The 21,730-nt window shown below is 49.2% G+C and overlaps 2 protein-coding genes across 2 annotated transcripts; one reads left to right on the plus strand and one right to left on the minus strand.

The window, feature by feature from the left end:
- Nucleotides 1–880: 880 nt before the first annotated feature.
- LOC100089560 (NXPE family member 3-like) lies at nt 881–12,369 on the minus strand. Its single transcript, XM_029073389.2, has 6 exons — nt 12,145–12,369; nt 11,165–11,356; nt 5,353–6,074; nt 4,702–4,778; nt 2,890–3,102; nt 881–1,530 (listed from the first exon to the last, which is right to left on the minus strand). Exons 2-6 carry the CDS (start codon nt 11,231–11,233, stop codon nt 998–1,000), a joined length of 1,614 nt encoding a protein of 537 aa, XP_028929222.1. The 5' UTR covers nt 11,234–11,356; nt 12,145–12,369; the 3' UTR covers nt 881–997.
- A 5,064-nt stretch (nt 12,370–17,433) lies between these two features.
- On the plus strand, nt 17,434–21,251 carry LOC100089539 (E3 ubiquitin-protein ligase TRIM11-like). The gene is made up of 6 exons (XM_007663265.3): nt 17,434–17,925; nt 18,039–18,134; nt 18,869–19,099; nt 19,393–19,415; nt 19,498–19,598; nt 20,382–21,251. The coding sequence occupies exons 1-6, from the start codon at nt 17,434–17,436 to the stop codon at nt 20,900–20,902; spliced, it is 1,464 nt and encodes a 487-aa protein (XP_007661455.2). The 3' UTR covers nt 20,903–21,251.
- The last annotated feature ends 479 nt before the right edge of the window (nt 21,252–21,730 follow it).

Genomic DNA, 21,730 nt, shown 5'->3' on the forward strand with positions numbered 1-21,730 from the left:
TTTAAATATCCTAAGATCAATAAATATTATTGGAATGAATAGTCAGGTCATGCTTTTTGTGAGGGGCTCTAGCTCGCAATTAATAATACACCAACATCCCTCCTGCCAAGTCTATCACTCCTCCACAGAGACTTCATTTGAGGAGCAGCATGGCTTAGTGGAAAGAGCACAGGCTTGGGAGTGAGAGGACGTGGGTTCTAATCCCGGTTCCATCACTCGTCTGCTGTGTGACCTTGGGCAAGTCACTTCACTTCTCTGTGCCTCAGTTACCTCATCTGTAAAATGGGGATGAAGACTGTGAGCCCCCCGGGGGTCAACCTGATTACCATGTATCTACCCCAATGCTTAGAACAGTGCTTGGCACATAGTAAGCACTTAAATTCCAACGTTATTAGTATGATTCTAATTCTGGCTCTAATCGTGCCTGCTGCATGACCCTGGGCAAGTCATTTATCTTTTCTTTGTCTCAGTTTACTTAAATGGGAAATGGGAAATCAATAGTTTCCCCCTCCTACTTAGACTGTGAGCCTCATCTGGGACAAGAACTGTGTCTGACCTGATGAACTTGTATCTACCCCTGGAGCTGCAAGAGGGTATGGAGGGGAGAAACGATAAAGAACAGCAATAGCTTCGCTTATGCCAGTTAGTCAGCCTCTAACTGGGCTCTGGAGTCCAAACGATGATGATCATGAGATTTTTTTAAGCGCTGGGTAGATGTCACACACTGTTCTAAGCGCTGGGGTAGGTACAAACTAATCAGGGTGGACACAGTCCCCGTCCCCCAAAGGGCTCAGTCTTAATCCCCATTTTAGAGATGAAGGAACTGAGTCCCAGAGAAGTGAAGTGTCTTGCCCAAAGTCACGCAGCAGACAAGTGGCGGAGCTGGGATTAGAACCCAGGTTCTTCTGCCTCCCAGCCTTGGCTCTATCCCCTAGGCCATCGTGGTGTTTTCCCAGAATCGTCCGGGGAAAAAGTGCTGTTCTCCTGTGACAAGAAGCTAGCGGGGACAGACGAAAGACAGGAAGAGGTCCACCTCGTTGCGGACGATGACCCGCCCTGGGTGAATGTTGTCAGGAAGATAGTGACAGGACGTCATGTCCCAAGCATCCAACAGGGCCACTGGGAGGCTGGAGAAAGTGGCCTTCAGTAGCCGGTTGAGCTGCAGGGTGAACCAGTCGCTTCCGTACACGGACTTGTAGCCCGTGTTGGCGACTTTGACCACCACCAGGGTCTGAGGGCTGCGGGCCAGCAGAGATTTTACCGTGGCGTGGAGGCTGGCCAACCGCTGAATGAAGATTTTGGGAGGGAAAGTGGTGAAGTGGGCCCCGAGCCCAAATAGGACCACGGTGTCCGGTCCTCCGGCGATGCCCTCCAGCTCTTGCACCACTGAGTGGAGCGAAGCCACGGGGGTTTGGACTGTGCGGACGGGCCAGCCGTGAACTCGCCACTGTAAGACGATGCCTCGGGTGGGTTCTATAGCCAACAGGGGTCCAGTGGAGTGGGGGACGTGGAGGTCAATGGGTTTCAGGGCTGTTGAGAAAAAGGCCTGGGAGTCAGAGGGACTTGGGTTCTAATCCCAGCTGCTCCACATTTAATGATAATAATAATAATTATGGTATTTTTAAGGGCTCACTCTGTGCCGAGCACTGCTCTAAGAGCTGAGGTCGATACGGGGGACTCGGATGGACACGGTCCCTGCCCCTCAGTCTTAATCCCCAATCTGCAGATGAGGGAAGTGAGGCCCGGAGGAATGAAGTGACTTAGCCAAGGTCACACAGCAGACATGGCGGAGCTGGGACTGAGATCCAGGCCCTTCGGACTCCCCGGGCCCACGTTCTGTCCACTAAGCTTTATTGCTTTTCACCTATTTGGCCGGTGACCTTGGGTGAGTCATTGAACATTTCTGGGCCTCAGTTACCTCAACTATAAAAAGGGGATAAAGACCGTGAGTCCCATGTGGGACAGGGATTGTGTCCTATCCTAATTGGATCTGCCCCAGCACCTGTAGAGTGACTGGCACATAGAAAGCCCTTAACAAATACCGTATGTTTTTTAGTCAGAGATCACGGGTGAACTCAGACGTCTAGGCTCTTAGCTTCCATTTCTCATTAAAACCCAAGCCCCCCACTCCCTACCAATCACCCCCCAGATCCCTCTCACTTCCCCAAACCCCTAACTCTTGGGTTGTCACCCGTCCCCCGTTCACGCCTGTCCCGCCGTTGACCCCCGGCCCACATCCTCCCGCTGTCCCGGATTGCCCTCCCTCCTCAGCTCTGCCACACTCACTCTCTTCCCCTCTTCAAAGCCCTACTGAGAGCTCACCTCCTCCAAGAGGCCTTCCCACACTGAGCTTCCCCTTTTTCCTCTGCTCCCTCTGCTCCCTCTCTGCCCCCCCTTCACCTCCCCTCAGCTAAGCCCCCTTTCCCTCTGCTCCTCCCCCTCTCCCTTCCCCTCCCCTCAGCACTGTGCTCATTTGTAGATATTTTTATTACCCTATTTATTTTGTTAATGAGGTGTCCATCCCCTTGATTCTATTTATTGCGATTAAGTTGTCTTGTTTTTGTCCATCTGTCTCCCCCGATTAGACCGTAAGCCCGTCAATGGGCAGGGATTGTCTCTGTTGCCAAATCGTCCATTCCAAGCGCTTAGTCCAGTGCTCTGCACATAGTAAGTGCTCTGTAAATACTACTGAATCAATGAACAGCCCTTGTGTCTCTTCCCGAATTCAATCACTCTGAGCGTAACTAACAGACCCCGTCGCTCTCCTCGGTGCCTCCTGGCCTATGCTTCTCCCCAGCTCCTGCCAAATTCCCAAGCTTCGTGCTCTCTCCCTGACTCCAGCCCAGAATTCTATTTCCCTTTCCTCTTCCACCGGGTTCCCCGACTCACAGGGTACCACCTCCCGTAGATACTCCCACCACTGTCGCAGGGTAGAGTCGCCCATCATATGGACAATCTTCTTTTGTAGACAGTCCAGGATGAGGCCAGCAGAAGGGAAGGTGCGTCCTTTGCAGACTCGAGAATGCCACACGTCGTTATGGTAGAACCCTGTTGGCGCCGGGGAGGGGAGTCCGGGAGTGCAAGGAGAGCGGGAGGGCAAGGCTGCCAAAGAAGAAGCGTGTCATCATTTTGAGGCCCCCATGGTTCACCGGTCATAAAAGTCACCTTCCTCTTCCCATCTCTATCCCTGGTTTTTTCCACGGATTTAGTCAAATCTATCTATTCTCTTAACTCCCCTAGATTAACGGCAGGAGGGGATGAGGCTAAGTATTTGTGGAACGCTGGAAATTTTACTAAGAATCACAGGCAAGCAGCGTGGCCTAGTGGAAAGGGCAAGGGCCTGGAAGTCAGAGGACCTGGGTCGGAATCCCAGCTCCGCCACTCATCTGCTGTGTGATCTTGGGCAAGTCACTTAATTTCTCTGAGACTCAATTACCTCGTTCGTAAAATTGGGACAAAGACTGCGAGCCCCATGTGGGATATGGACGGTGTCTAACCTGACTTGCTTGTATCTAGCCCAGCACTTAGAACAGTGCCTGGCACATAATAAGCGTTTAACAAGCACAGTTTAAAAAAGAAATCCATGTACTCGAGAAGCTAACAGTCCAGTGGGAAAAACTGAAATACAGGGAATGTGTTATGGGTTCAAATCCCGGCTCCGTCACTTTTCCGCTGTGTAACCTCGGGCCAGCCACTTAACTGCTCTGTGCCTCAGTTACCTCATCCGTAAAATGGGGATTAAGATGGTGAGCCCCACGTGGGACCACCTGATTACCTTGTATCTACCCCAGAGCATAGAACAGTGCTTGGCACATAGTAAGTGCTTAACAAATACCATAGTTATTATTATTATTACTAACTCTGTTATAGTGTACTCTCCCAAGCACTTAGAACAGTGTTCTGCACAGTGACTGATTGATGACAGTGAATTACAGCCAGGAGAAGCGGCAGAACATAAGGATAACATAATGCTGAGGGGCGAGGGGTTGGGCCATCCTGGTACCCAGGTGTTGCAGAAGCGAGGGAGAATTGAGTGGGGAGATAAGAGGTTAGTCAGGGGAACCATCTTGAAAGTGATAAATCGTCTGTTGGAATATGAACATCCTTCTTGCTCTCTTCTCCGGGAAAAGGATTCTCCCCCTGCAGTGTTTCTTCATCCCAACACTGCTGTGGAATGGTCTCCAAGTGGAGATCATCAAGAGAAGGAGAAAGATGGATGTAGCTGGAGAAAAATCAAGTTGGCATAGCCAGGAGAAAAAGAAAAATGATGTAGCCTGGAGAAAAGGAAAGATGGGCATAGGCCAGAGAAAAAGAAAGATGCCGTAGATGGCATCCTGGAGAAGTGAAGTGACTTGGCCAAGGTCACACAGCAGATATGGCAGAGCTGGGACTAGAACCCAGGTCTTTCTGACTCCCGAGCCCGTGCTCTATCCACTAAGCCATATTGCTTCTCACTTATTTGGCTGGTGACCTTGGGTAAGTCATTTAACATTTCTGGGCCTTGGTTACCTCAACTGTAAGGAGGAGATTAAGAACGTGAGCCCCTCACGGGAAAAAGAAAGATGGCGTAGCCCAGAGAAAGACGGCGTAGTTGGGGAGAAGAGAAAAATGGTAGAGCCCAGAGAAAGAGAAAGATGGTGTAGCCTGAAGAAAGAGAAAGATGAATGTAGCCCAGAGAAGAAGAAAGAAGGCGCTACTCACCAAGAGTGGTATTTTCCACAGTTGCATTTACCAAGATGGAGGAGATTCCTCTAGGAAGGACCTGGTTCGTCACTTTCCTGCAGAAACAGCCAAATGTTTCCAAAATCAGGGGGCTGGAAACCAGGACCCGTCAGTCTGGGAGACACCTTAAGGAAGACCCTCTCGTCTGTAAGCTCACCCATTCTCTTATATCTGTTGAAAAGCAGCATGGCCTAGTGGATAGAGTATGGGCCTGGTAGTCAGAAAGCCATGGGTGCTAATCCCGGCTCTGCCACTCGTCTGCTGTGTGACCTTGGGCAGGTCACTTCACTTCTCTGTGCCTCAGTTACCTCATCTATAAAACGGGGATTGAGACTGTGAGCACCTTGTGGGAAAGGGACCGCGTCCAGTCCCATCTGCTTGTATCCACCCCAGTGCTTAGTACAGTTCCTGGCACATAGTAAGTGCTTAACAAGTACCATAATAATTATTATTATTATACCGTATTCTCCCAAGCGCTTAGTCCAATGCTTGGCACACACACTGAGCGCTCAGCAAATATCAGTGATAATGATGGTGGCTTTTGGTAGCTTGGAGGGAAGAGCTAGGAATTTAGAGATAAAGCTTCGGCTGGGCGGGGAAGAAATATATGTGGGGAACCTCGGGTCTTACTGGCCCAGCAGTTCCTCTTCACGGGCTGTGGTCACCTTCAGGTAACTGCCGCTGGAATGTCCCACCAGGGCATCGCAGGGAAGGTCCCGGGGTTGCGCGCAGAACCAGTCCTCCCCCGAAAATCGGTTTCTGTAGCGGCAAACGGGTCCCGGCGGGGGTATCACGTTGCAGACCACCGTCTCCTGGTGCCCCTTTGTCCGGTAGTAGCCCCGGAAGTCCACCGTGGCCTGGTTTTCCAGCCAGACCCGGCGCAGGACTCCGACGGCCTCGCTGGAGTGGATGAGCCTCACCTCCACGTGGGCTTCTCCAGCCCACAGCAGGGGGAAGGAGAGCAGGTAGGTGCCATTTTCCAAGTCCCGCACAACCCCGGCGATCCCCGCCTTTAAGCCGGGGGAGTGCAGTCGGGCCCGGAAAAGGTCACCGCCGTGGGCTTTGGGCCTTCCCTGGTGATCCCGGGCTACCAGCACAGCTTCCAGTTTCTCTTTCAGTTTGTAATAAGGCCGGGGGGGCTCCTTGAGGTGGTAGGTGGAAGTCTTGGGGCTCGTGGAGGCAGCGAAATCACCCTGGGCATCGGGGGTGTCTGGCCAGGAGAGGAGGTCCTTGAGGTTGGAGAGTTCTGGGGGAAGGGGCTTGAGCGGGGAGGGGACGGAGGATAGCACTTGGAGTCTTGGAGGGCAGAGAGCAGGGGTGGAAGGCTGGTAAACCAAGAGCCGGCAGATCACCTGCAGCCGACAGAGACGGGGAAGGAAAGGAGGAAAAGTCAAACTCCGCCGTCGACTCTCCTTCGACCCCCTCTTCAGTCAATCGTATTTATTGAGCGCTTACTGAGTGCATAGAAATGTACTAAGCGCTTGGGCGAGTACAATACAACAATAAACAGATATATTCCCTGCCCATAATGAGCTTACAGATGGGGAGACAGACGTTAATATAAATAAATAAAATCCTTTTTTTTTTTTAAAATGGTATTTGTGAAGTGCTTACTTTGTGCCACACAGTTTTCTAAGTGCTGAGGTAGATAGTAGTTGATACAGTCCCTGTTTCACATGGGGCTCAGTCTTAATCCCCATTTTACAGAAGGGGTAACTGAGACCCAGAGAAGTGAAGTGGCTTGCCTAAAGACACACAGCAGACAAATGGAGGAGCTGAGATTAGAACCCAATTCCTTCTGACTTCCAGGCGCGGTCTCTATCCACTAGGCCATGTTGCTTCTCTTTTCTCTTCCAGAACTTCAGCAGCCAAATCCTCTTTTCCATTTTCTCCTTCAATCCAGAAGTCCTAGATCCCCTAACTTTCCCTTCGTAACTATGCATTGTGTTTGAATCAGTTTCCCTCTTCCGCTTTATTACCAGGGTATCTGTTAAAGCGCTTACTGTGTGTCAAGCACTGTTCAAAGCTCTAGGGTAGAGACAAGTAAATTGTTCCAGACTGTGGTCAAGCCTTAGCCTAACACGAGTATAATAATAATGTTGGTATTTGTTAAGCGCTTACTATGTGCCGAACACTGTTCTGAGCGCTGGGGTAGATATAGGGTAATCAAGTTGTCCCATGTGAGGCTCACAGTCTTCATCCCCATTTTACAGATGAGGGAACTGAGGCACAGAGAAGTTAAGTGACTTGCCCACAGTCACCCAGCTGACAAGTGGCGGAGCCGGGGTTAGAACCCATGACCTCTGACTCCTAAGCTCTTTCCACTGAGCCACGCTGCTTCTCTTATATATAAGTGCTTAGCAAATACCGTCATTATTATTAATAATAATAGCATTACAGTCACTGAATATGCATACTGATTAGTTCGTGTTGAGTTCCACCCAGGAAAATGGAGACTGGCAAGGCCAGGATCCACCGAATCAGCAACCTTAGCAACAACCAATGACGGACCACCACCCGTAGCCTTGAGACCCAAATTATCAGCAACCCTAGCAGCAGTGGATTACTGACCGCCGCCCATAACCTTGAAACCCAACACCTATGCTTGCTGAAGACTTCTTCAGCCAGAGCGTGTCCACTGGATGACCCGGAGCCGATCAGACTAGAGGGAGGGACTCGGTGCTGCGGTATCCAGGGAAGTGGGACCAGGGGGAAATATCCTCACTTCCTTGTCTACGGCTACCATTCAGCTACTGCCCTTTTATTGCAACAAAATGAAGAAAAGACTCGCCTAACCTGATTCATTATTTGGGATATTTTCCAACAAGACACAGTCCCTTTCTCAAATGGGGCTCAGAGTCTAAGTGGGAAAGAGGTGAGGTCTTGAAATCCCGTTTTACAGATGAGGAAACTGAGGCACAGAGAAGTCAAGTGACTTGCCAAACGTCACCCAGCAGGAAAGAGGCGTGGCCAAGATTAGAATCTAAGTCCTTTGACTCCCAGACCCGTGCTCTTTCCGCTAGACCAAAGCTACTCCAGTAATAATAATAATCGTTAAGCATTTACTATGTACCCCCTCGGGGTTTATCCAATACCATTTATTGAGCGCTTACTATGTGAAGAGCACTCTACTAAGCGCTTGGAATGTACAATTCGGCAACAGATAGAAACAATCCCTGCCCAACCATGGGCTCACAGTCTAGATTTCGCACCGGGAGAGTTTTCAGTACTCTACCACTCTCGACTACGGAGGGAGAGACAAGCAGAGGCCTACCCATTCCATTCTTAGCTTGGCCAGTGGCTAGTGAGTGGAAGGCCATCTACTACAGGTCAAAACTCCCCTGTGCTGAGCGGCAGCGGCACGGGAGAGAGTCGAGGGAGGAGACTCAAGTGTACTGCACGGGAGGAGGCCATGGTAAAATACTTCCGTATTTTTACCGTGTGGATCCACTACCACGATTGCAGATGGAGGTGGGGTGTTCTGGGAGAGATATGTCCGTAGCGTCGCTATGGGTCGGAGAAGAATCGACGGAATAAGACAGGAAGCACTGTACCAAGTGCGAAGCACTGTACTAAGGTCCTGTCCGAAGGGGTGAGGGGTAATTCAGTGTTGGCTGTCGTAACAACATATAACAACAGAATAGATTACAGAGAAGAGGAAGAAGGGGAATGAAAAGATGTGATGAGGAGAAGTAAGTGAGGAAGAGAAGCAGCGTGACCTAGTGGAAAGTGCACAGGACTGGGAGTCGAAGGACTTTGGTTCTAATCGCAGCTCCACCACTTGCCTTCGGTGTGACCTTGGGTAAGTCACTTCACTTCTCTGTGCCTCAGTTACCTCATCTGGAAAATGGGATTAAGACTGTGAGCCTGTTCCAAAGCGAATTGGGCCCTCATCGTCTCAAGGTCAACACACTATCTCGTCACTTCCCGAGCCGGCAAAGGGAAATTCGGACCAAAGCCGTCAATTACCCCAGGCCAAGAATGCAGAGGAAGGTGTCCCATGCCAACCGAATGAAGTATGAAGAAGCGGAGGGAGCAGAGGGAGATTGGACAAGCGAAATCTGGAAACCCAAACTGCCCGGAAGGACAGGTGATAAATGCCTCTTGACTTCAACCTTCTGGACAGCAGATGGGGATTTGCAGCAGCCAGATTTATGTCACCTCTGCCCAGAGCGTGGGATGCCTGCTCTGTCTCTACCGAGCGAGGAGCCGTGGGACAGGTGAGTGTCCCTCTGAACGCTCACGGGGCACTTCTCCATGCGCAAGTAACGCATAAGTGAATTCCTTCTGAGTGGGAAGTGTCTGTGGGTGGGAGCTAGGCGCTTCCCCACATGCGAGTAACTAAATAAGTGTATGCAGTTTGAGTGGGTGCAGGGAGGCAAACTAAAAATAAGTGTGTTCCTCCCAGAAGGGAAGTTCAGTGTGCCCCGTGGAATAAATTTAACTAGGCTCAGCCTTTCTGATTCCGGTCTCTCGCTCTCTCCCCGCTGATCCTTGAACCCGTACCCGGTGAGGGTGACAGTGCCCCATATGGGACATGGACTAGGTCCAACCTGATCAGCTTGCCTCTACCCCATTGTTTTGTACAGTGTCTGGCTCATATTAAGCGCTTAAAAAAATATCATGTTTGTTGGATGTGGGTGTTTGAATAAGCAAAATGGATCCTTTGTAATCTAGAGCAATAAGGTTGAAAAAAAATTTTGTGGATACTGACTCTTTGTCCTAATAATAATCTCTCGTAAAACAGAGCTAGGATAGATTCTCAATGCTCTGCAAAAAAGGCAAACATAAATTGAAAAGTTGATCTGTGTCCTACTTAACCTATTTACTCCAGGACTTAGGGCTCAACAAATACCATTTTTTACAAAAAGAAGTGATTGTTACAGATTTCAAAGCTATTGATTTTGCTGGTATTCAGGAATGAGGAAGAGGATCTTTGAAGGCTATTTGACAACCCAAATGAAAAGAGCTACATAAAGATCATTCCGTTTGCTCTCTCAGAGGAGCTTAGTTCTCCTTTCAGGTTCTTTCCCTTATTGGCCAAGATACAAGTTTCCTCCCAGAACAGTCCACACCACCCTGGGTTGGAGGGAGTTCCGGACTTTGTTCTCTAAAAGGAAGTGCACGAGTTGGAAATAAAAGGGAGTGGTTAGACCTCTTCCTTTTCAGTTGTACTAATTGAGTTCCTTATTGGATTAAGTATTTAGGAGAGTTCAGTAGGATTAGCAGACTTGATCCCTACCCTGGAGGACAGTGAAGGCAGCTGTTGCTGCTGCTGCTGAGAGAAACAGTGTGGTCTAATGGATAGAGAACCGGCCTGGAAGTCAGAAGGACCTGGGTTCTAATCCCAGCTCTACCACTTGTCTGCTGAGTGAGCACTACGCTCCTTGAAGCCAGGGATTGGTGTCTACCACTCTACCGTATTGTTCATTCATTCATTCAATCGTATTTATTGAGCCCTGATTGGGTGCAGAGCGCTGTACTAAGCGCTTGGAAAATACAGTTCAGGAATAAAGAGAGACGATCCCTGCCCACACTGGGCTTACAGTCTAGAAGGTGGAAGACAGACATCAAAACAAGTAAACAGGCACCGATATAAATAGGATTATTATATTTATATATATATATATATATGCATAAGTGTGAAGGGGCTGTGAAAGGGGGAAAGAGCAAAAGGGAGCGATTTGAGGTGAGCGGAAGAGAGGGGGAGCTGAGGAAAAGGCACTCAGTACAGAGCTCTGGATCCAATAAGTGCTCGATAAATGCCATTGATTAAATGTGAAATGTGGGCTGTGGTCAGCATTCGAGAAGACTCAGTTCTTTTAAGGAGTTTAATTCTAAATTCTTGGTTTCAGCAAAATGGAACAGAAGAAAAGGTTTAGAACAGGTTTAGGGAGGCATTAATAGTGACATGGTAAGTCTACTAATGAGATGCTTGTCTAGGTGTCCATCGTAACCTAAAAAATCCCATTGCATCACTTTCAAAATATCTTTCGGAGGGATTATCTATGCTGATACTTCGCTCTGAATCCGTCCCCAGTTGACATGGACTTGGATTCCTTTTGGAATCTGCCGGTCCCTCTCCACTGAACTTAAAGCTCTTCTCAGGAGAAGCAAATATTTAATAGTAATTAAAGCACACACATTCACGTCTCATCAGTTAGCAGAACTGCACTGTCCTGTTTTTTTTATTATTATTATTTCTATGTCATAAAAAAGGTCACGGATTTGCAATCTTGTGAGAGAAAGAGAAAAGAGGAAGACATTCAGGTTCTTTCCCACGGTACTCCAAATCATTTCTATAAAACTTACATTTTCAGCCTATTAACCACCCAACCACCCCCGGCACTATCTTTTCCAAGACCCCTGCTCCTTTTACAGAATTTAGGAGACCTGCCTTCCGCTCACCTCTCTGAAAGCTTCCCTCCCACCTTTGACTTACCCCAGTCATGAAGATCACCCCGATTCCCAAGGAAACCTTCAAGATATTCGGTCCTGGGCCTGGACTCATGTCTGGTATCAGGAAAAAGGAACCACAGCTTGCTTAGCTGGTCTGAAGATGAATGTCTCTTCTCACTCCTGACTCAAAACAAGAAGAGGTCCAAGTTCTCCCCTATCTTCTCAGAAATTGTTCCTAGGAGGAGAATTGGAATCCCCAATTATCTTCTTCATCGGCTGAGCGTTGAGTGAGAGGGGCACAGTGTGAGAAGCCAGAGCAGAAGGAATAAGTCAGAATGTTGTCATTTTCACTTTCTTCTTGCACGGATCCTACTCCTAGTGATATTTACTACCATTTAAGTCTTCTACAGGATCAGGTGGCCACAGCAGAGAGTTGGAAAAGACTGATCACCCTTTCCGGCTTTTCTCTGTCCCTAATAGGAGTGGGGGAAAAAAAGGGGGAGGCCGGGTGGACAGACGGGAGCAAGTCCAGCCGACGGAGAAGGTTGCCAGGACAAAGTCCAATGCAAACCAAAGAGAGTTTCAGAGCTACAGCAGAAAATTGAGTAACTGCAATAGGGGATGACAGATAACCCAGAATTTATCAACAGGGGAGAAAGAAAGATCTGCTTTCCGGAACAGGTGGGTGTTTTCCAATATATAAATGTGTATTTAAGAAAAATAAATAAACTAACAAGTGCAGAGAATCACTTCAGGCATGTAACCATTTTTATTATTTATTCTTCATCAATATTATTTGACAGTGTGATTCGTTCTACCACTAGTCCTTCCTGGAAGTCTATTTCAGAGATGAAGTTGTTAGGGAATTACATTTAAAAACAGAATTGGAGACTCTCTCATTCCCTATGCCCAGGTAGGACTGTGGAAAGAGAGTTCTCCTTTTCCCCACCCTTCAATAACTTGGGATGGATTCGAGATCAGTGTACAGCCCTTCTCCAGAACTTCTCGTTTTTGAATGCTCACCTCCCCGGCTCCATAATCTTCTTATTCCTAGTCACTCTGGGGCTCCGCCACTTTTCTCCTTGATCCACGCTCAAAACCGGCCTTCTTCCACTCGCCTCCTCGTCCCCTCCCTCCCCCCCGTTTGACCTCCACGGGAACGAGCAAATAGTGTTTATCCAAATGCTTCTTTCCAGCAAGGAGTCCTCTAGCCTAATAGCAGATATTCTCCAATGGGCGGTCCCGAATCTCTGGCCGGTTAGCGTCCGTGCAGATCAGAAGCAAAATTAAAAGTATCAGTCAAAAGTCACCCCTTCTTCCGTCTCTCCGCCCCCTCCTCTCCTCTTCCTCCCCTTCTCTTCTCCCCCCTTACTTACACACACGCACACACCCAGTCCTACATATGCAAAGATACAGTTCAGATAGTGTGGTTTTACCCATACTTTCATTCAGTAGTATTTATGGAGCGCTTACTATGTGTAGAGCACTGTACTAAGCACTTGGAATGTACAATTCGGCAACAGATAAAGACCATCCCTGCCCAGTGACGGGCTCACAGTCTAAATGGAGGAGAGAGACGGCAGAGCAAAACAGAACGAAACAAAAAGCAAGACATTATCACGATAAACAGAATCAAGGGGATGTACACCTCATTAACAAAATAAATAGGGTAATAAATAATATATACAAATAAGCACAGTGCTGAGGGGAGTTGAAGGGAGGAGAGCAGACCCATGCGACTGTGGAAGCTACGGGCCTGGGAGTCAGATGACCTGGGTTCTAATTCCGGATCTGCCACATGTCTGTGTGACCTGGAGTGAGTCATTTAACTTCTCTGGGCCTCAGTTACCTCAATCTGGTCCGGGATTGTCTCACTTTGTAATAAGAGGTTGGCAAAGTACAATTCAACCATAAACAGTGACAATCCCTGCCCACAATTAGTTCACAGTCTAACAGATTGTCAGCCCAATGAAGATTCACGAAGGATTCGCATTGGTAATCATAATAATTTCATTCATTCATTCATTAGTATTGACTGCTTACTATGTGCAGAGCACTGTACTAAGCGCTTGGAATTCCTGAGAGACATGGACTTGTTAAGCAGCAACTGTGTGCCAAGTACTGTTCTAAGCACTGGGGGAGATACAAATTAATCAGGTTGGACAGAATCCCTGTTCCACATGGGGCTCACACTCTTAATCCCCATTTTACAGAGGAGGGAATGGAGGCCCAGGGAAATAAAGATACTTGCCCAAGGTCACACAGTAGACATGTGCCAAATCCGGGATTAGAACCCAGAACCTTCTGCCCACACTCTATCCTCTAAGTCATGCTGGTGAGACCACGTTGGAGAGAGACAGAGGAAGGTAACTGGATAAATTAGGCAATAAGTAAATGGGAATACTGAAAAAAACCCACATTTTAGCCAAGAAATAGGTTTCCGGGCAAAGGTAAGAAAAAGGAAAAATCAAGGGGCTCTAGAAGATGAAGAAACTTTTCTAGGTGGAGAAAAGGTTAGAATGCTTTTACTGGAAAGATAAAGACTGAGAACAGGGTGAGAACTGGTTGGGAAGAGGATGACCACAGAAATTATTTTTTTTCTAAACAACGGACAAGAAGGAACACACTGGAGCTGGAAGATATGTAAGCAAAATATCTCTGTCCAGCAGATGTTAAGCAAACGGAAATCATCTCTACTGGAAGTTGCTTTTGGCTGATTCAAAAAAAGTTTTAAAATTCCTGGATTAAAAAAAAATAAGTAATGAGTTAGTAGAGGCAATAAATTAGGGTTGTTATATGTTATAACCCTACTGGGCAGGGAATGTGACTGGTTATTGTTGGAATGTACTCTCCCAAGCGTTTATTACATTGTTCTGCACACACTAAGCGCTCAATAAATACAATTGAATGAATGAATGACATTAAGGCTCCAACGGCCGGAATTTACAGGACATCCTTTCATCACTTCTAGTCTGACGTATACTTCCAGCTCTGCTACTTGCCTGCTGTGCGACCTTGGGCAAGTCGCTTCATTTCTCAGTGCTTCAGTTTCCTCATCTGGAAAATGGGGACTAAGACTGTGAGCTCTATAATAATAATAATAATAACGTTGGTATTTGTTAAGCGCTTACTATGTGCAGGGCACTGTTCTAAGCTCTGGGGTAGATACAGGGTAATCAGGCTGTCCCACGTGGGGCTCACGGTCTTAATCCCCATTTTACAGATGAGGTAACTGAGGCACAGAGAAGTTAAGTCACACAGCTGACAAGTGGCAGAGCCGGAATTCGAACCCATGATCTCTGACTCCCAAGCCCGGGCTCTTTCCCCTGAGCCTCGCTGCTTCCAACCCAATTACTTTGTATCTGTCCCAGAGCTTAGTAGAGTACTTGGCACATAGTAAGCGCTTAACAATACCACAATTATTATCATTATTATTATCAGAAACTGGCGGGACGGGGCGCTGGGATGAGCAGGGAAGACCTAACGGGATTCTCCTTTTCTCGGGTCTGCGGACCTGCGGATACCCCAGGACGTGTCCGTGGAAGTGACTCCCCTAGTCCGAGTCGCCGGCATGAGAGGGATGATAAGAAAATTCCAAGGTGAGTGCGATTTGGATCGAAGCAGGATGGCTTCATCCCGGGAGCTGAAGATATTATTTCAGGGAACGACCTTAACTTCTCTGGGCCTCCGTTACCTCTTCTGTAAAATGGGGATTAAGAGTGTCAGCCCCATGGGGGGCAGGGACTGTGTCCAACCTCATTAACCGCATTAACTGAGTAAGCGCTTAACAAGTACGATAATAATAATCAGACCCTGAGGGTCCCCACTTGTCCGTTGGCCCCGGACGGTCTCCTTCTTTGGGGTGACTGTCCGTGCAGTCACCTGAATCCAATTTCCACTTCACGGTGCCATCGCAGAGTGGATAGAGCACTGGCCTGGGAATCAGAAGGACATGAGTTTGAGTTCTGCTCCTGACTTTACCACTTGTCTGCTGTGTGACCTTGGGCAAGTCACTTCACTTCCTCTGTGCCTCAGTGACCTCATCTGTAAAATGGGGATTGAGACTGTGAGTCCCACATGGGACAGGGACCGTGTCCAACCCGATTTGCTTGCATCCACTACAGCGCTTAATACAGTGCATGGCACACAGTAAGCGCTTAACAGATACCACAGTTATTCAGCGCTTAGAACAGTGCTCGGCACATAGTAAGCCCTTAACAGATACCATCGTCATCATCTCCCATTACTGGTTTCCGCTATAATGAATCATTCTCCGTGATCCATTTTTCTGACGTCTCCTAGATTGCGCGTTTTTGCTTCCCTTCCTCTTGGCAAGAGCGGGGTTCCCAGATTCGGACTATTTCCGCTCTGTCCACCCCCACCCCCACCCCCCGACTCCCTTGAACGCGGAATTTATTCATTCGATCGTATTTATTGAGCGCTTCCTGCGTGCAGAGCACTGTACTAAGCGCTTGGAATGTACAATTCGCCATTTACCCAGGGATGCGTGCTGGGCGTCTGTCTAGAGACCGCCCAGAGAAAGAGGCGGATGCAACTGAAAGGATTTTCCTACAAAGCAATAAAAACCCACCTGCCTGATTCCCCGAGCGACTTCCCCAAACGAGTGCAGATCTACCTGGGTTGTTAGTACAGTGTTCGGCATACGTTAAGCGCTCAATAAATACAATTAAATGAATGAAGGCGGAACTGTATCGTTTTACGATGTGGTGTATTACACGCCCCTAAGTACCTTCAGAGACTGCACTTTCTCTGCGTCCCCTTTTTGCACCTTGTCTCCAGTTGGAAGAGGAGATCACAGGGGCTACTGTCCTTTCCCCGTCGGTGTAGGAAGGGGTACCTGGGCGAGGTCGGAAGCAATTTTGCACAGTCGTCGAAGCATGGGGACATCGTTAAACTCTAATGCTGGGGATATTCATTCAGCCGATCGTATTTATTGAGAGCTTACTGTGTGCAGAGCACTGTACTAAGCGTTTGGAAAGTACAATTCAACCACACATAGAGACGATCCCTGCCCACAGTCGGCTCACAGTCTAGAAGGGGGGATATGGAGTTTGGGAGAGGGTCGGGGATGGGGGGAAGTTGTTATACATTTGTTAATAAAGGTAGACAAGGAGGGTGGCTTAATGGAAAGAACCCGGGCTTGGGAGTCAGAGGTCGTGAGTTCTAATCCCGGCTCCGCCACTTGTCTGCTGTGTGACCTCGGGTAAGTCACAAGTCACTTAACTTCTCTGTGCCTCAGTTACCTCATCTCTCAGAAGACGCTTCAAATGATGGTGATGGTGATGATGATGGTATTTGTTAAGCGCTTACTATGTGCCAAGCACTGTTCTACGCGTTGAGGGGTTACAAGGTAATCAGGTTGTCCCACGAGGGGCTCACAGTCTTAATCCTATTTTCCAGATGAGGGAATTGTTTTTACGAGATGTTCTTCCCCTTGACTCTATTTATTGCCATTGTCCTTGTCTATCTGTCTCCCCCGATTAGACTGTAAGCCAGTCAAACGGCAGGGACCGTCTCTATCTGTTGCCGACTTGTTCATTCCAAGCGCTTAGTACAGTGCTCTGCACATAGTAAGCGCTCAATAAATACTGTTGAATGAATGAATGAGGCCCAGAGAAGTTAAGTGACTTGCCCAAAGTCACACAGCTGACAAGTGGCGGAGCCAGGATTAGAAGCCACGACCTCTGACACCCAAGCCCGGGCTCTTTCCACTGAGCCACGCTGCTTCTCAAGCCACCAGAGGTGCTGGGGTCAGTCTGCAAAGTCACAGTTGTCCCACCTGGGGCTCACAGTCTCAATCCCCGTTTTCCAGATGAGATCATTTAGGCACCGAAAAGTGAAATGACTCGTCCAGAGTCACACAGCTGACAAGTGGCGGAGCCGCGATTAGAAACGACGACCTCTGACAGTAAGCACTCAGTGAATGAAAGTGTAAACAGGGAATTAACGCGGCTCCCTGAAGCGGGAACCTCCCCTTCTCCCGGACCGTGTCCTCGCCGGGGCAGGTGTGAACTCACCGGGAGAGAGGGGGCTCAGGATCCTCCAGGAGGATTTAAACCCCCCGAGAGAGACTGGCTCAGAAAGGAGATTCCCGAGAAGGAGGAGGGCCAGAGCAGAGAGACAAGAAGCTCTCGAAGGTGAGGAGAAAAGCGCTCCACTGGAACCCAGCTCTCGGAGCGGAGCGGAGAGAATCCCAGACCTCGAAGGGACCCAGGACCGCCCCGTCCCCCCGAAGGCAGGCCTCCCCCCCCCCCCCCGGACCCCCGGTGCCACCCACCGCCCCTTCGGATCATGGATGCCAACCGGACCCTGCGGGAGGAGCTGACCTGCGCCGTCTGCCTGGCCTACTTCACCGACCCGGTGACCATCGACTGCGGACACAGCTTCTGCCGGGGCTGCCTGGCCGGCAGCTGGGGGCCATCGGCGGCCGCCCCCTTGTCGTGCCCCGAGTGCCGCAAGCCGTCCGAGCCGCGGGATCTCCGGCCCAACCTGCGGTTGGGGAAGCTGGCGGCCGTCGTCCGCAGGGCCGGACCCCGCTCCCTGCTGGGCCGCAGCCGGCCGGAGGACCAGGTGGACGACAACGACGACGAAGACAAGGACGAAGACAAGGAGAAGGAGAAAGGACGGCAGCCCCAGCGTCGGGGGCTGTGCGAGCGGCACCGGCAGGCCCTGAAACTGTTCTGCCGGGAGGACGAGGCCCCGTTGTGCGTGGCCTGCTTCGGGGAAGGCGGGCACGGGGACCACGCAGTCAGTCCCCTCCAGGAAGCCGCCGAGGATTGTAAGGTGAGGCGGCGAGGTACAAATCTCGGGTCCCCCCAGGATGGCCCTCCCGGCCCACCTCCGGCCTGGGACCGCTCCATCGCCCTTGATCTTTGACCTCTATGTTTGTCTTGCAGGTGAAGATCGAAGAGACTCTGGCGAAGTTGTGGAGGGATTTGGAAAAAGCTCAGCAATTTCTGCGTCTGATGAAGAGCAAAACTGCGATGTGCAAAGTAAGTGATTTCCTCGCCCTCCTGGGCTTTTGACTTTATTCATTCCTTCATTCATTCAATCGCATTTACTGAGCGCTTACTACGTACAGAGCACTGTGCTAAGCGCTTGGGAAGTACAATTCGGCAACAGAGACGATCCCTACCAAACAACGGGCTCATAGTCTAGAAGGGGGAGACAGACAACAAAACAAAACAAGAGCTGTCTGTCCCCCCCCGTTTAGACTGTGAGCCCGTTGTTGGGCAGAAATTGTTTCTATCGGTTGCCGAATTGTACAATCCAAGTGCTTAATACAGTGCTCTGCACAAAGTAAGCGCTCAATAAATACTACTGAATGAATGAAGAGGCGCAGAAACGTCTGGCAGGTTGGCAGATGTAGCACACATCTTCTGTGCTCTGTAACGACTAGGACCATCCATCCATCGGGAGAAAAAAAAAATCTTTGGAACAAACTTCTAGCCTTCCTTTCCCACCGTTTTCCTCTTGGATTTGTAAATCCCACGTGGAACATATTTCTCTAACATAAACTGTGTTCTAGGGCACGGTGGGTTGCTTTGCGTGGCGTTAGGATAGCGCCGGGGGCAGGAGTTTCACAGGCCGTCACAGCCTCCCTGTCTAGGCTATAACCTGGTGGTGAGCAAGAAACGCGTCTCCCAAGTCTGTTGTATTGTACTCGTCCAAGAATCTAGCGCAGTGCTCTAGTAAATACTATTCCGTCCATTTTCTATCTCTGTAGAAGAAGGTGGAGCACAGAAGACAAGGCATCGTGGACGAATTTGAGAAGATTCGGGCCTTCCTGGCAGAGGAGGAGGCGCGGCAACTTCAGAGCCTGGCTTTGGAGGAGGAGAAGATTCTGCAGAGATTCGCGGAGAATGAGAGACAGGTATCTCGGCAGAGCTACGCCCTGAGAAAGGTGATCGGAGAACTGGAGGAGAAGTTCGAGAAACCGGACCTGGAGCTGCTGCAGGTGAGGTCGGGGAAAAACGGAGCTGGGGAAAAATCTGGGAGGAAAGGGAGGAGGGGAACGGCCGCACTGGGGGCCTGGGCGTCTGAAGGACCTGGGTTCTCATCCCGGCTCCACCACTTGTCTGCTGGGTGACCTTGTTATACAATTGTGTTATACAATTTAACAAATACAATTAAAGAAAATAAACCTTGGGTCTGAACTGGGGAGGGTTGGAGGATAAATATATGTGTACAGAACCATCACTTATTATCTCTCTTTTCCTCTCTCCCTCTCTTTCGTTTCTCCCCCTACAGGACGCAAAGACCCTTCTGAGCAGGTAAGTTGTCCGATCCGGGTTCTGGAGGGGCAGAGAGCGCTGAGGAGGGAAGGCTTATAACGAGAATCTTTCCTCCTCTCAGGTCTGAAGCTACGGAGCTGCGGTTACCCCAGTACACGTCCGGGGAGGTTACTACTCTAGTCCAAGTCCCCGGGATGAGAGAGATGTTGAAACAATTCCAAGGTGAGTGCGATTTGACGGGATGGCTGTGACCCCGGGGCTCAAGCTATTATTTCAGCTACCTCCCAATACTTTTAATACAGTAATAATACAGTACAATAATACAATCCTGTTTCCGATACAGGACTTTACTCTAGATTGTGAGCTCGCTGTGGGCACAGAACGGGTCTATTTATGGTTGTAGCATACTCTCCCAAGAGCATGGTAAAGTATTCTGCACGCAGTAATTGCGATTGAATGGATCCTCCACGATCAATCGAATGAATGGGAGAGAGGAGTCAGTGTTTCATTCAGTCATTTTACTGAGGGGTGTACGAAGTGTTTGGGAGAGTACAATACAACATTAAACAGACACATTCCCTGCCCACAACTAACTTACAGTCTAGAGTGGGGGTGAATGACTCCAGGCTTATGAGACAGGAAGGATGGTGGTGGGAAAGTGAAGGGGAGGACAGGGTTTGGGAAGACAAGTTCTGTTTTGGAAGATTAAGTTTGAGGTGACGGGATTCGTGATCACCCACCCCTCCTAACTCCCTTATAATAATAATTATATTTGTTAAGAGCTTACTCCGTACCAAACCCTCTTCTAAGCGCTGGGATAAGGCATTCAGGTTGTCCCAGGTGGCTCCCAGTCTTAATCCCCGTTTTACAGATGAAGTAATTGAGGCCCAGGGAAGCGAAGTAACTTGTCCAAGGTCTCAGAGCACAAGGGATTAGAACCCACGTCCTCTGACTCCCAAGCCACACTGCTTCTCTATGCACTTCTTTATCGTTTGTCCCCTGCAGTGGACGTGACTCTGGACGAAGCGACGGCACATCGGAGCCTGGTCCTGTCCAAGGAGCGGCACCGAGTGAAATACGTTCCCCAGAGGCGAGACCTGCCGGACGATCCCGGGCGATTTAACATCTGTCCTTTCGTGCTGGGCCTTCAGCGTTTCACCAAGGGGAAACACTACTGGGAGATGAACGTGGAATTTACCCACGGATGCGTGCTGGGCGTCTGTCTAGAGACCGCCCAGAGAAAGGGGAGGATGCAGCTGAACGCTGAAAATGGATTCTGGATCCTTCATAGGCCTAAAAACCACCACCCCGTTTCGCCGAGATGCTCCCAGAGACGAGTGGGGATCTATCTCGATTACGAAGGCAGAAGGGTGTCGTTCTACGACGTTTTGTGTAACGCACACTTGTACACCTACAAAGACTGCACGTTCTCCGGGCCTCTGCGTCCTATTTTTGGCCCCTGTCTCCAGGTGGAAGAGGAGAGCACAGGGGCTATTGTCATTTTACCGGAGACGAGGGTCGCGTGATTGGATCTCTAACCATGGATTCACAGGACAGCACACTGGGGGGAAGGAAGGGCGGCCTTTAGGACTCAGTTCATCGAATTCGCTCTTGTCCATCAGACATCTCTTGTTGTTTTTGCTATGTGGGTGATGGGTAAGGGAAACCTGGACCCGCACGAGGGCGGGGAGGATGAAAGTTGCACAGCGGTTTGATTTTTCTGGATTTCACTTCATCAGACATCTACTGTTGATGTCCCGAGGGGGTGAGAGCGAAGAGGGCACGTTTTACTTTTTACCATGTCTACTTGGTAGGTAGCAAAGTAGGCTGAAAGCCATTTTACATGGGAACATCTTTTGGATAGCGTTTGGATGGGGGGGAGGGCGTTTTATTCCTAGTTAATAAAGGTAAACCACTAAAAAAACCCAAGTTTGTGCCTTTTCCAGAAGAATCATTCCCACCAAAGTCACAGTAGAGAAGCAGCATGGAAGAGCTCAGAGCCCTGAAAATCAGAAGTCCTTTTCCTGGGTTCTTATCTCTGCCAACTCGGCAGGTCACTTCTCTTCCCTGGACTTCAGTTATTTCATCTGTGAAATGGGGAAAATATGTGGGACATGGACTGTGTCCAACCTTAGTAGCTTGGTTCTACTGCAGCGCTTAGTACAGTGTCTGGCACATAGTAAGTGCTTAACAGATGCCATAAAAGAATTCTCAGCACATCTCACCAGCCTCCCTTAGCCCTTTATGGGTTTTATTCCTATCCTTCGGATTTATCGGTTCTTCTTCCTGAAGAATTCATCCTCATCTTTTTCTCCTTACTCTCCATGTTTTTAAATTGATTTCCTCTAGAGAAA

Source organism: Ornithorhynchus anatinus, chromosome 10 (assembly GCF_004115215.2).
Source record: "Ornithorhynchus anatinus isolate Pmale09 chromosome 10, mOrnAna1.pri.v4, whole genome shotgun sequence".
Classification (NCBI taxonomy): domain Eukaryota; kingdom Metazoa; phylum Chordata; class Mammalia; order Monotremata; family Ornithorhynchidae; genus Ornithorhynchus; species Ornithorhynchus anatinus.